Source organism: Ornithorhynchus anatinus, chromosome 2 (assembly GCF_004115215.2).
Source record: "Ornithorhynchus anatinus isolate Pmale09 chromosome 2, mOrnAna1.pri.v4, whole genome shotgun sequence".
Lineage (NCBI taxonomy): Eukaryota > Metazoa > Chordata > Mammalia > Monotremata > Ornithorhynchidae > Ornithorhynchus > Ornithorhynchus anatinus.
In genome coordinates this window covers 54,728,774-54,743,607 of record NC_041729.1, presented here as the reverse complement: position 1 = coordinate 54,743,607, position 14,834 = coordinate 54,728,774, and the positions used below count along the sequence as shown (strand labels likewise).

The 14,834-nt window shown below is 53.5% G+C and overlaps 1 protein-coding gene across 1 annotated transcript in view; it reads right to left on the bottom strand.

Annotated features, from left to right (window-relative positions):
- LOC114818237 (phospholipase A2-like) overlaps window positions 1-13,080 on the bottom strand; it is a 41,311-nt gene extending 28,231 nt beyond the window's left edge. Inside the window, 1 exon segment of the mRNA XM_029083143.2 lies at window positions 12,994-13,080. Within this exon segment, the coding sequence (XP_028938976.1) occupies window positions 12,994-13,080 (87 nt within the window).
- Window positions 13,081-14,834: the final 1,754 nt, after the last annotated feature.

The following is a 14,834-nucleotide window of genomic DNA, read 5'->3' as shown; positions in this document are numbered from 1 at the left end:
AAGGATTCTTCTCAGGAGCTTTCAAGGGAGGACAGACGGGTCACCCTATTTTTCCCTAACCTTTTCTCTTAGCCAAACCTTTTCTCCTGGCCTAACTTTGTTCCTTGCCATCCCTTTTCCCCTGACCTGACCTTTTCCCCTAGGCAAACATTTTCTCCTGGCCTGACCTTTTCCCCTAGGCAAACATTTTCTTCTGGCCTGACCTTTTCCCCTAGCCAAACCTTTTCTCCTGGCCTGACCTTTTCCCCTTGCCAAACCTTTTCTCCTGGCCTGACCTTTCCCCTGGCCAAACCTTTTTCTCCTGGCCTGACCTTTTCCCCTGGCCAAACCTTTTTCTCCTGGCCTGACCTTTTCCCCTGGCCAAACCTTTTTCTCCTGGCCTGACCTTTTCCCCTGGCCAAACCTTTTTCTCCTGGCCTGACCTTTTCCCCTGGCCTGATCTTTTCCCCTGGCCAAACCTTTTTCCCCTGGCCAAACCTTTTTCTCCTGGCCTGACCTTTTCCCCTGGCCAAACCTTTTTCTCCTGGCCTGACCTTTTCCCCTGGCCAAACCTTTTTCCCCTGGCCTGACCTTTTCCCCTGGCCAAACCTTTTTCTCCTGGCCTGACCTTTTCCCCTGGCCAAACCTTTTTCTCCTGGCCTGACCTTTTCCCCTGGCCAAACCTTGTCCCCTAGCCAAACCTTTTATCCTGGCCTAACCTTTTCCCCTAGCCAAACCTTTTCCTCTGGACAAACCTTTCCCCATACTGTAACCTTCGCCCCTAGCCTAATGTTTTTCCCTGACCTCAAACTTTCCCCCAGGCCAAACCTCTTTCTGTTGGGTAATCTTTTCCCCTGGTCTAACCCTTTTCTGATGGCCTAATCTTTTCCCTGGCTCACAATCTTGCCCTACCTTATCCTTGATCCCTCGCCTAACCATTTCCCCTAGTCTAGGCTTTTATCATAGTCCGACCTCTCCCCTACCCTAACCTTTTCCCCAGGCCAAACCTTTTCTGCTGGTCTTTTTTCCCTGGCCAAACCTTTCCCCCTGGCCAAACCTTTCCCCCTGGCCAAACCTTTCCCCCTGGCCAAACCTTTCCCCCTGGCCAAACCTTTCCCCCTGGCCAAACCTTTCCCCCTGGCCTGACATTTTCTCCTGGCCTGACATTTTCTCCTGGCCTGACATTTTCTCCTGGCCTGACCTTTTCCACTGGCTAAACCTTTTCCCCTGGCCAAACCTTTTCCCCTAGCCAAACCTTTTCTCCTTGTCTGATCTTATGTCCTTGCCTAACTTTTTCTCCTGGCCTGACCTTTTCTCCTGGCCTAACCTTATTCCTGGCCTAACCTTATTCCTGGCCTAACCTTTGCCCCTGGCCTAACTTTTCCAACTCACCTCACCTTTTCGCCAGGCCAAACCTTTCCCCTGGCCTGACCTTTTCCTCTAGCCAAACCTTTTTCCCTAGCCAAACCTTTTCTCCTGGCCTAACTTTTTCTCCTTGCCTGATCTTTTCTCCTGGCCTAACCTTTTCCCCTCGCCAACCTTTTCTCCGGGCCTAACCTTTTCCCCTACTGTATCTTTGCCTCTGGTCTCCCCTTTTCCCCGGCCTAACGTCTTCCCTTGGCCGAGCCGTTTCCGCTCACCGAACCATTTCCACTGGTCTAACCTTTCCACTAGGCTAACCTTTTCCCCAGGCCACACTTTTTCCCTGACCTAACCTTTTCCCGGGCCTTTCCTCTCGCCTTGACCTATCCTTTGCCCTGGCGTCCTCTTTTCCCCTAGGTAAACTTTTTACCCTTCTGTCATCTTCTCCCCTAGCCTCCTGTTTTCCCCTGGCCTCCCCTTTCCCTTTTCCTCACCTTTCCGCTAGGCTCACCTTGTCCCTGGCCTGCCCTTTCATTCCTTCCCAAGTATTTCTGGAGCGCTGCCTAGGTACAGAGCCCTGTTCTAAAGGCTGGGGGAGATCCAGGTTCAAGTCTGGAAGATTGAAGGCTCCCCGTCTCCCTCCCCATTGTACCGAGGAGGACACTGAGGCCTAGAGAATTGAAGTGTCTTGCCCCCAGTCCCCGAGCTGAGAAGGGGTGACGCTGGGGTGCCTTGCCCGTCGACCCCAAATACTTTCCTTGCCATTAGGCCTTACCCCCCCAGCCTTAGCCTTACAGCTTTGGCTCCAAGCCCTGAGCGTTCCATTCTGGGTCCGCCCCCCCCCCAACCACCCGCTTTGGACTTGGGGGCCTTACCCCGAACCATTTTTAAGACAAAAATGGGTGCTCAGTGCTTCTCCTCGGCTTTGAGGATCCTCTCTACTCTCCTGTGGGCAGACTCCACTGGCAGCTTTTCCCTCTTCCAGAGTGGACTACACTGCTAACCCCTAGAGAAGGGTTTGTGTGTGTGTCTGGGTGACTCATGCGGGGAAGAAGCAGGATGAGGCTGAGACCCCTCAGGGGAGAACAGGGGCCCTGGCTCTGTCCAGGAAGCGAGTCCTCTCCGATTGGCCAGGGACGGAGAAGACCCACACCCGGGCTTGATTGTCTTGGTTTCGGTTGGGCTTGCCTGCCTTTCTCCCCTGTGGAGACGGTGAGCCCGTCCTTAGGCAGGGAGGGTTTCTCTGGGGGGCCGCCAGGGAACTTCCAAGGGCTGAGTCCCGTGCTCTGCCCCTAGCTAGTGCTCAGTCCCTACTATGGAAGGAAGGGAGGGAGGGAGGGAGGGAGATCCAGGGCCCTGACATCTCGAGATGCCGGGTTACTCCTCCTCCTTGCACTCCCAGTCCTGTCCACCGGGTCCTCCTGCTCCTCCTTCATTCCTCCAGAGCTGGAACTCCTCAGGGGCTGTCTCTGAGGGAGTTGGGGGGGTGCAGAGGGATAGGGGGCGAGGGGCCAGGCCCGGGGGAAGAGTCAAGCTGGCTAGGGGCTGTCCCCCTTACTAGCTGGGAGGGCTTCGAGGTCAGGTCCTTTTCCTAGAGACCTGCTTGCCGGCAGGACTGGTCTAGGGGTGGGGAGTGATGGGGAGCATCCCTCCCCTCTCCTGTCCTCCTGCCCTGGCTGTGGGCGGGAGGAGGCCGAGTGACCCTCAACGGAAGAGGGTCATGGGCTGGGGAGTCGAGGGACCATGAGGGGCGTGGGTTCCCCGCTCGGCCCCACCCCTGCCGGCTGGGTGGCCTGGGTCCGGTCATCCTTTCCCTGCCCTGGGCCTTGGTGAGCCCCATCGGTCCCATGGGGACAAAGGCGGGGAGTCCCCCATCCACTGGACCCGCCGGACTCCCGTGGGCCTCGCCCAGCCCTGAGACCTAGTGTGGGGCACCTAGGAAGGGCTTGAGCACGGCCCAAAGCATCCAGATGCTGCTGCTTCTTCTTCTTGTCCTGAGTGAGCAGAAGGGTTTTAGGAATCCCTCTCCGACGGCTCCCTCGCCATGCAAACGACCTCTCTCTGGAGCGGTGGCCGGTCTCCAAGACCCTCGGCTCTCGTCATCGGGCCACGGTGTTTCGGGAAGGCCGAGGACGGGCGGAACCCCATCCTACGGGCCGGGGAGGGGACCGGGCCCTGGAAGGGTCCGAACTTTTGCCCGCGGCACGGACTTCCCCCCTCACTCTCCCCGGCTCCTCTCGTCGGCTTGCGTGATGGGGGTCTCCCCGCCTTCTTCTGGCCGAAGGGCTTATCTTCTCCCCCAGACTCCTCCCCTTTCCCGCTTAGAGGTTGCCCCTTCTGAGGGAGGCGCTGGCCTCAGAGGAGACCCTCCCGGTCCACCAAGGATCGGACTAGCGGGGTCTGTCCCTAAGGGCTGGGATGAGACTCTTTCCGGGCTTAGTGGGGGGCGGTGGCGACGACGAAGTGCAGTGGTGAGCTGGAAGGGGAAACCCAGGGAGTGTGGATGGGGAGCTCACACTTGCCTTTCTCTTTCCCTCCCAGGCCAGAAACCCAGTGGGGGCTTGCCGGGGCTTCCCTGGGTATCTCGGGTTAGGTGGAGGATGCTGCCCCTCCGCGGGTCCACCCGATGCTTCACGGGGCAGAGTCAAGCGAAGAGCTGCATCTGAGTCATGGCGGGGGGCACGGGGAGAACCATTGGAGTAGTTCTCGTCGTCGCCAGTGGAGGATCCCGGACTGAGCTGCTGGGCAGCCAGTCCCTGGCGGAAAAGCCCTCCTCCTCCCTTACCCCAGACAAACAGGAGGAGGAGGATTCTTCTCAGGAGCCTTCAAGAGAAGACAGACGGGTCACCCTATTTTTTCCCTATTTTTCCCTAACCTTTTCCCCTGGCCTAACCTTTTCCCCTACCCAAACTTTTCTTCTGGCCTAACCTTTTCCCCTGGCTTAACCTCTTTCCTTGACTTAACCTCTTCTTCTGATCTGATCTTTTTCCCAGGCCTAACCTTTTTCCTTGGTCTGACCTTTTCCCCTAGCCAAACCTTTTCCCCAGGCCTAACGTTTTTCCATGGCCTAACCTTTTCCCCTAGCCAAACATTTTCTCCTGGGCTACCCTTTTTCCCTGGCCTAACCTTTTCTCCTGTTCTAACCTTTTCTCCTAGCCAAGCCTTTTCTCCTGGCCTGACCTTTTTCCCTAGCCTAACCTTTTTCCTTGATCTGACCTTTTCCCCTAGCCACACCTTTTCTGCAGGCCTGACCTTGTTCCCTGGCCTAACCTTTTCTCCTGTTCTAACCTTTTCTCCTAGCCAAACCTTTTCTCCTGGCCTGACCTTTTTCCCTAGCCTAACCTTTTTCCTTGATCTGACCTTTTCCCCTAGCCACACCTTTTCTGCAGGCCTGACCTTGTTCCCTGGCCTAACCTTTTCCCCTAGCCAAAACCTTTCTCCTGGCCTAACCTTTTTCCCTGGTCTGACCTTTTCCCTAGCCAAACCTTTTCTCCTGGCCTGACCTTTTTCTCTGGCTTGGCGCTTTACCCTAGCCTAATCTTTTCTCCTAACTAAACTTTTCTCCTGGCCTGACATTTTCCCTTAGCCAAACCTTTTCTCCTGGCCTAACCTTTTCCCCTAGCCAAAACTTTTCTCCTGGCCTGACCTTTTTCAATAGCCAAACCTTTTCTCCTGACTTAAACATTTCTCCAAGCCATACCATTTTCCCTGGTCTAACCTTTTGCCCTAGCCAAAACCTTTTCCTCTGGCCTAACCTTTTCCTCTGCCCTAACCTTTTCTCCTCACCTAAACTTTTTCCCTGGTCTGACCTTTTCCCCTTGCCAAACCTTATCTCCTGGCCTAACCTTTTCCCCTAGCCAAACTTTTTCCCTAGCCTTAACTTTTTCCCTGGTCTGACCTTTACCCCTAGCCAAACCTTTTCTCCTGGCCTAACTCTTTCCCCTGGCCTACCTCTCTACCCTAGCCAGACCTTTTCTCCCGGCCTAACCTTTTCTCCCATCCAACCTTTTCTCCAGGCCTGACCTTTTTACCTGGTTTAACCTTTTTCCCTAGCCAAACCTTTTCTTCTGGTCTGAACTTTTCTCCTGGCCTCACCTTTTCTCCTGGCCTAATGTTTTCTCCTCGTCTGACCTTTTTCTCTGGCCTAACCTTTTTCCTGGCATAACCTTTTTCCCTAGCCAAACCTTTTCCCCTAGCCAAACCTGTTCTCCTGGCCTAACCTTTTCCCCTAGCCAAACCTTTTCTCCTGGCCTAAGCTTTTCCTTTAGCCAAAACGTTTCTCCTGGCCTACCCTTTTCTCCTCGTTTCTTTTCCCCTGGCCTAATTTTTTCCTGGCCTAACCTTTTTCCCTAGCCAGCCTTTTTCTCCCGGCCTAACCTTTTCTCCAGGCCTGACCTTTTTACCTGGCTTAACCTTTTCCCCTAGCCAAACCTTTTCTCCTGGTCGGACCTTTTCTCCTGGCCTAACCTATTCTCCTGGCCTAACCTATTCTCCTAGTCTGACCTTTTTCTCTGGCCTAACTTTTTTCCTGGCCTAACCTTTTCCCCTAGCCAAATCTTTTCTCCTGGCTGAACCTTTTCTTTAGCCAAACTTTTCTCCTGGCCTAACCTTTTCTCCAGGCCTGACCTTTTTACCTGCCTTAACCTTTTCCCCTAGCCAAACATTTTCTCCTGGCCTAAACCTTTTCCTTGGCCAAACCTTTTCTCCTGGCCTAATCTTTTCCCCTAGCCAAACCTTTGCTCCTGGCCTAACCTTTTTCCCTGGCCTAACCTTTTTCCTGGCATAACCTTTTTCCCTGGCCTAACCTTTTCTCCCAGCCTAACCTTTTCTCCAGGCCTGACTTTTTCACCTGGCTAAAACTTTTCCCCTAGCCAAACCTTTTCTCCTGGCCTAACCTTTTCTCCTCGTCTGACCTTTTTCTCTGGCCTAACCTTTTTCCTGGCCTAACCTTTTTCCCTAGCCAAACCTTTTCCCCTAGCCAAACCTTTTCTCCTGGTCTGACCCTTTTCCCTGACCTAACCTTTTCCTTTAGCCAAACCTTTTCTCCAGGCCTAACCTTTTCTCCTTGTCTGACCTTTTCCCCTGGCCTAACCTTTTCCCCTAGCCAAACCTTTTCTCCTGGTCTGATCTTTTTCCCTGCCCTCACCTTTTCTCCTGCCCTCACCTTTTCTCCTGCCCTCACCTTTTCTCCCGGCCTAACCTTTTCTCCCGGCCTAACCTTTTCTCCCGGTCTAACCTTTTCTCCTGGCTTAACCTTTTCCTTTAGACAAATCTTGTCTCCTGGCCTAACCTTTTCTCCTGGTCTGACCTTTTTCCCTGGCCTAACCTTTTCCTGTGGCCTAAACCTGTGCTCCAGATGAATCTTTGCCCCTACCATCACCTTGTCCCTTGCCGTAACGTTTTCCCCTAGCCCAACCTTTCCCCTCGCCTCACCTTTCCCCCAGTCTCACCTTTGCCCCTGGCCTCACCTTTCCAACTCACCTCACCGTTTTGCCAGGCCTAACCTTTTCCCCAATCCCAACCTTTTCCCCATCCTTAGCTTTTCTCCCCGTCTAACCTTTTCCCCTGGCCTAACCTGTTGCCCTGGTCTAACCATTTCCACGGCTATAACCTTTCCAGTTGCCTCACATTTTCCCCAGGCCACGCTTTTTCCCTGACCTCACCTTTTTCTTTCTTTCATTCATTCATTCATTCAATAGTATTTATTGAGCACTTACTATGTGAAGAGCACTGTACTAAGCGCTTCGAATGAACAAGTCGGCAACAGATAGAGACAGTCCCTGCCGTTTGATGGGCTTACAGTCTAATCGGGGGAGACAGGCAGAGAAGAACAATGGCAATAAATAGAGTCAAGGGGAAGAACATCTCATAAAAACAATGGCAACTAAATAGAATCAGGGTGATGTACATCTCATTAAACAAAATGAACAAAATAAATAGGGTGATAAAGATATATACAGTCGAGAGGCTGAGGGGGTGGGATGGGGGAGGAGGAGAGGGAAAGGGGGGAGAAGAGGGTTTAGCTGCGGAGAGGTGAAAGGGGGTAGAGAGAGCAGAGGGAAAAAGGGGGGGCGCTCAGTCTGGGAAGGCCTCTTGGAGGAGGTGAGTTTTAAGTAGGGATTTGAAGGGGGGAAGAGAATTAGATTGTCTGAGGTGAGGAGGGAGGGCATTCCAGGACCGCGGGAGGACGTGGCCCAGGGGTCGACGGCGGGATAGGCAAGACCGAGGGATGGTGAGGAGGTGGGCGGCAGAGGAGCGGAGCGTGCGGGGTGGGCAGTAGAAAGAGAGAAGGGAGAGAGGTAGAAAAGGGGCAAGGTGATGGAGAGCCTTGAAGCCTAGAATGAGGAGTTTTAGTTTGGAGCGGTGGTTGATAGGGAACCACTGGAGGTGTTTAAGAAGGGGAGTGACATGCCCAGAGGGTTTCTGCAGGAAGATGAGCCGGGCAGCGGAGTGAAGAATGGACTGGAGTTGGGCAAGATGAGAAGGTTGACACAGTAGTCTAGCTGGAATGTAACAAGAGCCTGTAGCAGTAAGGTAGCCGTTTGTGTGAAGAGGAAAGGGCAGATCTTGGCGATATTGTAAAGGTGAAACCGGCAGGTCTCGTTAACGGATAGGATGTGTGGGGTGAACGAGAGAGATGAGTCAAAGATGACACCGAGATTGCGGGCCTGAGAGACGGGAAGGAGGGTCGTACCATCCACGGTGATAGGAAGTCTGGGAGAGGACCGGGCTTGGGAGGGAAAATGAAGAGCTCAGTCTTGCTCATGTTGAGTTTTAGGTGGCCGGCCGACATCTAGATGGAGACATCCTGGAGGCAGGAGGAGATGCAAGCCTGAAGGGAGGGGGAGAGGACAGGGGCGGAGATGTAGATCTGCGTGTCATCTGCGTAGAGATGGTAGTCAAAGCCGTGAGAGCGAATGAGTTCACCGAGGGAGTGAGTGTAAATGGAGAACAGAAGAGGGCCAAGAACTGACCCTTGAGGAACTCCAACAGTTAAAGGATGGGAGGGGGAGGAGGCGCCTGCAAAGGAGACCGAGAATGACCGGCCAGAGAGATAAGAGGAGAACCAGGACCGGGCCTCTCCTCTCGCCTCGGCCTCTTCTTTGCCCCTAGCGTCCCCTTTTCCCTAGGCCATCTTTATCCTGTCATCTTCTTCCCTAGCCTCCCTTTTCCCCTGGCCTCCCCTTTCCCTTCTCCCCTTTCCCCTAGGCTCCCCTTGTCACTGTCCTGCCCTCTCATTCCTTCCTGCATATTTCTGGAGCACAGCTGAGGTGCAGAGCCCTGTTCTCAAGGCTGGAGGAGATCCAGGCTCATCCGATGGTCCCCCTTGGGGCTCCCTGTCTCCCTCCCCCTTGGACCTAGGAGGTCACTGAGGCCCCGAGAAGTGAAGCTCCTTGCCCCCAGTCCCCGAGCTGAGCCGGGGCCGCGCTGGGGTGCCTTGCCCGTGGACCCCTAATCCTTTCCTTACCGTTGCCACATCCCCCCTGCTCAGCCTTAGCCTTGCAGCTTTGTCCCCAAGCCCTGAGCCTTCCATTATGGGTCGCCCCCCCGCCCCCCTGGATCCCGGCCCCCGCTTTGGCCTTGTGGGCCTGGCCCCGAACGCTTTTTCAGAAAAAAAAGTTGCTCAGTGCTGCTCCTCGGCTTTGAGGATCCTCTCTCTTCTCCTGTGAGCAGACTCCACAGGCAGGTTTTCTCTCTGATTGAGTGGACTGCGCTACTAGCTCAGAGAGAAGGGTGGGGGGGGTGTCTGGGTGAATCCTGGAGGGGGAAGACGCGGGATGGGGCTGAGGCCCCTCCGGGGAGACCAGGGGCCCGGACCCTGTGCAGGAAGCGAGTCAACTCCGATTGGCCGGGGCGGAGAAGACCCACCCCCGGGTGCCCCTTCCAAGAGAGTCGTTGGCCCCAGAAGAGACCCTCCCGGTCCACCCGGGATCGGACTCGCGGGGTCTGTGGCAAGGGACTGGGATGGGACTCATTCCAGGCTGAGTGCAGGCGGGGGTCGGGGGAACGACGACGAGGTGCAGGGGTGAGCTGGAAGGTGAAACCCAGGGAGTGTGGATGGGGAGCTCACTCTTGCTTTTCTTTTTCCCTTCCAGGCCAGAAACCCGGTGGGGCATGCCGGGGGTTCCCTGGCAATCTCAGTCTCGCTGGAGGCTACTGCCCCTCCGCCGGTCCACGCCGTGCTTGACAGAGCCGAGTCGAATGAGGAGCTGCACGTGAGGCATGGTGCGGGGGGGTGGGGGGGAAGGTGGTAGAGGGAGGTTGGGGAGGACCATCGGAGTTGCCCTCGTCGTCGCCAGGGAAGACTCTTGGACTGAGCTGCTGGACAGCCAGTCCCTGGAGGAAAAGGCCTCCTCCTCTTTTCCCTCAGATCAGCAGGAGGAGGAGGAGGATGCTTCTCAGGAGCCTTCAAGAGAGGACATAAGGGTCACCCTATTTTTCCCCTATTTTTCCTTAATCCTTTACCCTGGTCTGACCTTTTTCCCTGGCCTAACCTTTTCCCCTAGCCAAATCTTTTCTCCTGGCTGAACCTTTTCCTTTAGCCAAACTTTTTCTCCTGGCCTAACCTTTTCTTCAGGCCTGACCTTTTTACCTGGCTTAACCTTTTCCCCTAGCCGAACCTTTTCTCCTAGCCTAAACTTTTTCCTTGGCCAAACCTTTTCTCCTGGCCTAATGTTTTCTCCTCGTCTGACCTTTTTCCCTGGCCTCACCTTTTCTCCTGAACTAACCTCTTCTCCTCGTCTGACCTTTTTCTCTGGCCTAACTTTTTCCCTGGCCTTTTCTCCCGGCCTAACCTTTTCTCCAGGCCTGACCTTTTCCCCTGGCCTAACCTTTCCCCCTAGCCAAACCTTTTCTCCTGTGCTAATCTTTTCTCCTGACCTAACATTTCCCCCTAGCCAAACCTTTTCTCCTGGTCTGACCTTTTTCCCTGGCCTAACGTTTTTCCTGCCATAACCATTTCTCCTGGCCTGACCTTTTCCCCTGGCCTAACCTTTTCTCCGGGCCTAATCTTTTCTTCTGGCTTAACCTTTCCCTTTACCCGAATCTTGTCTCCTGGCCTAACCTTTTCTCCTGGTCTGACCTTTTTTCCTGTCTCACCTTTTCTTTTAGCCAGACCTTTTCTCCTGGGGTAACCTTTTCCTTTGGCCAAACATTTTCTACTGGCTTAACCTTTTCCCCTAGACAAACCTTTTCTCCTTGCCTAGTCTTTTCTCCTCGTCTGACCTTTTTCCCTGGCCTAACCTTTTTCCTGGCATAACCTTTTTCCCTAGCCAAATCTTTTCCCCTAGCCAAACCTTTTCTCCTGGCCTAACCTTTTCTCCTCATCTGATCTTTTTCCCTGACCTAACCTTTTTCCTAGCCTAACCTTTTCCCCTAGCCAAACCTTTTCTCCCGGCCTAACCTTTTCTCCAGATCTGATCTTTTTACCTGGCTTAACCTTTCTGCTAGCCAAATATTTTCTCCTGGTCTGACCTTTTTCCCTGGCCTCACCTTTTCTCCTGGCCTCATCTTTTCTCCTGGCCTAATCTTTTCTCCTGGCCTAAGCTTTTCTCCTCGTCTTACCTTTTTCTCTGGCCTATCCTTTTTCCTGGCCTAACCTTTTCCTTTATCCACACCTTTTCTCCTGGCCTAACTTTTTCTCCGGGCCTAACCTTTTCTCCAGGTCTGACCTTTTTACCTGGCTTAAGCTTTTCCTCTAGCCAAACATTTTCTCCTGGTCTGACCTTTTCCCCTGGCCTCACCTTTTCTACTGGCCTAATCTTTTCTCCTGGCCTAACCTTTCTCCTCGTCTGGCCTTTTTCTCTGGCCTATCCTTTTTCATGGCATAAGCTTTTTCCCTAGCCAAACCTTTTCCCCTAGCCAAACATTTTCTCCTGGTCTGACCTTTTTCCCTGGTCTCACCTTTTCTCCTCATCTGACCTTTTCCCTGGCCTAACCTTTTTCCTGGCATAATCATTTTCCTTAGCCAAACCTTTTCCCCTAGCCAAACAGTTTCTCCTGGTCTGACCTTTTCCCTGGCCTCACCTTTTCTCCTGGTTTCACCTTTTCTCCTGGTTTCACCTTTTCTCCTGGCCTAATCTTTTCTCCTGGCCTAACCTTTTTTCCTCATCTCACCTTTTTCTCTGGCCAAACCTTTTTTCCTGGCATAACGTTTTTCCCTAGGCAAACCTTTTCTCCTGATCTGACCTTTTTCCCTGGCCTAACCTTTTCTTCTCGCCTAAACCTTTCTCCTGGTATGACCTTTTTCCCTGGCCTCACCTTTTCATTTAGCCAAACCTTTTCTCCTGGCCTAACCTTTTCCTTTACCCAAACCTTTTCTCCTAGTTTAACCTTTTCCCCTAGCCAACCCTTTTCCCCTGGCCGAACCTTTTCTCCTCGTCTGACCTTTTTCTCTGGCCTAACCTTTTTCCTGGTATAACATTTTTCCCTAGCCAAACCTTTTCCCCTAGCCAAACGTTTCCTCCTGGTCTGACCTCTTACCCTAGCCAAACCTTTTCTCCTGGCCTAAACTTTTCTCCTCGTCTAACCTTTTTTTCTGGACTAACCTTTTTCCTGGCATAACCTTTTCCCCTAGCCAAACCTTTTTTCCTGGTCTGACCCTTTTCTCCTGGCCTAACCTTTTCTCCTGGCCTAACCTTTTCTCCTGGCCTAACCTTTTCTGCTGGCCTAACCTTTTCTCCTCGTCTGATCTTTTTCCCTGGCCTAACCTTTTTCCTGGCCTAACCTTTTTCCTGGCCTAACCTTTTTCCTGGCCTAACATTTTCCTTTAGCCAAACCTTTTCTCCCCGCTTAACCTTTTCTCCTGGTCTGACCTTCTTCCCTGGCCTAACCTTTTTCCTGGCATAACCTTTTTCCCTAGCCAAACCATTTTCCCTAGCCAAACTTTTTCTCCTGGTCCTACCTTTTTCCCTGGCCTCACCTTTTCTCCTGGTTTCACCTTTTTCTTGGCCTAATCTTTTCTCCTGGCCTAACCTTTTCTCCGAGTCTGAACTTTTTCTCTGGCCTAACCTTTTTTTCTGGCATAATCTTTTTCCCATGCCAAACATTTTCCCCTAGCCAAACCCTTTCTCCTGGTCTGACCTTTTCCCCTGCCCTAACCTTTTCTCTTGGCCAAACCTTTTCTCCTCGTCTGAGCTTTTTCCCTGGCTTAACTTTTCTCCTGGCCTAACCTGTTCCTTTAGCCAAAGCTTTTCTCCCGGCCTAAACTTTTCTCCTGGCTTAACCTTTTCCTTTAGCCAAATCTTGTCTCCTGGCCTAACCTTTTCTCCTGGTCTGACCTTTTTCCCTGACCTAACCTTTTCCCATGGCCTAAACCTATGCCCCAGACGAATCTTTTCCCCTACTGTCACCTTGTCCCTTGCGGTAATGTTTTCCCCTAGCCCAACCTATCCCCTCGCCTCACCTTTCCCCCAGTCTCACCTTTGCCCCTGGCCTCACCTTTCCAGCTCACTTCACATTTTGCCAGGCCCAACTTTTTCCCTTGGCCTAACCTTTTCCCCAAGCCCAACCCTTTTCCCTAGCCTTAGCTTTTCTCCCCGTCTAACCTTTTCCCCTGGCCTAACCTGTTGCCCTGCTCTAACAATTTCCACGGGTCTAACCTTTCTGCTCACCTCACATTTTCCCCAGGACCCCCTTTTTCCCTGACCTCACCTTTTTCCGGGCCGCTCCTCTCACCTTGGCCTCTCCTTTGCCCCTGGCGTCCACTTTTCCTAGACCAACTTTTTCCCCTCCTGTCATCTCCTCCCCTAACCTCCTGTTTTCCCCTGGCCTCCCCTGTCCCTTTTCCTCCCCTTTTCCCTAGGCTCACCTTGTCCCCACCCTGCCCTTTCGTTCCTTCCCGCGTATTTCTGGAGCGCTGCTAAGGTGCAGAGCCCTGTTCTCAAAGCTGGGGGAGATCCAGGCTCATCCAATGGTCCCCTGTGGGGCTCTCCGTCTCCCTCCCCATTGGTCCGAGTAGGTCACTGAGGCCTCGTGAGGTGAAGTGCCTTGCCCCCACTCCCCGAGCTGAGAAGGGGCCGTGCCGGGGTGCCTTGCCCTTGAACCTCAAATCCTTTCCTTACCATTGCCCCTCCCGTCCCCCCGGTCAGCCTTAGCCTTGCAGCTTTGTCCACAAGCCCTGAGCGTTCCATTATGTATCGCCCACCCCCCCCACCCCGTCCCTCGCTTTGGCCTTGCGGGCCTGGCCCCGAACCCTTTTTCAGAAAAAAGGTTGCTCAGTGCTTCTCCTCGGATTTGAGCATCCTCTCTCTTCTCCTGTGGGCAGACTCCACTGGCAGCTTTTCCCTCTGACTGAATGGACTGCGCGGCTATCCCCAGGGAAAAGGTGGGGGATGTCTGGGTGAATCCTGGGGAGAAGATGCGGGATGAGGCTGAGGCCCCTCGGGGGAGACCAGGGGCCTGGGTTCTGTGCAGGAAGCGAGTTGTCTCCGATTGGCCATGGACGGAAAAGACCCGCCCCCGGGTCTCCCTTCGAGGGAGGCATTGGACCCAGGCCAGACTGCAGGCAGGGGTGGGGGAGACGACGACGAGGTGCAGGGGTGAGCTGGAGGGGGAAACCCAGGGAGTGTGAATGGGATGCTCACTCTCACCTTTCTCTTTCCCTCCCAGGCCACAAACCCGTTGGGGGGTGCCAGGGGTTCCCTGGCCATCATGGGCTAGCTGGAGGATGCTGCACCTTTGCGGGTCCACCCCGTGCTTGACAGAGCCGAGTCGAGTGAGGAGCTGCAGGTGAGTCATGGGTTGGGGGGCAGAGGGAGAGAGGTGGGGGAGGACGATCCGAGTAGCTCTCGTCATCACCAGGGAAGATTCCCGGACTGAGCTGCTGGACAGCCAGTTCCTGGATGAAAAGGCCTCCTCCCTTCTCCCAGAGCAGCAGGAGGAGTAGGATGCTTCTCAGCAGCCTTCAAGAGAGGACAGACGGGTCACACTATTTTTCCCCTATTTTTCGCTACTCTTTTACTCTAGCCAAACCTTTTCTCCTGGCCTAACTTTTTCTCCTGGTCTGACCATTTTCTCTGGCCTAACCTTTTTCCTGGCATGACCTTCTCTCCTGGCCAAACCTTATCTCCTGGCCTAACCATTTCTCCTGTTCTGACCTTTTCCCCAGGCCTAACCTTTTCCCCAAGCCAAACCTTTTCTCCTGGCCTAACCTTTTTCCCTAGCCAGACCTTTTCCCCTAGCAAAACCTGTTCTCCTGGCCAAAACTTTTCTCCTGGCTTAACCTTTTCTCCTGGTCTGACCTTTTTCCCTAGCCAAACCTTTACTCCTGGCCTAACTTTTTCTCCTCGTTTGAACTTTTTCCTGGCCTACCCTTTTTCCTGGCATAACCGTTTCTCCTGGCCTGACCTTTTTTCCCTGGCCAAACCTTTTCACCTAGTCTCACCTTTTTCCCTGGCCTAACCTCTTTCCCTGGTCTGACCTTTTCCCCTAGCCAAACCTTTTCCCCTAGCCAAACCTTTTCCCCTAGCCAAACCTTTTCCCCTAGCCAAACC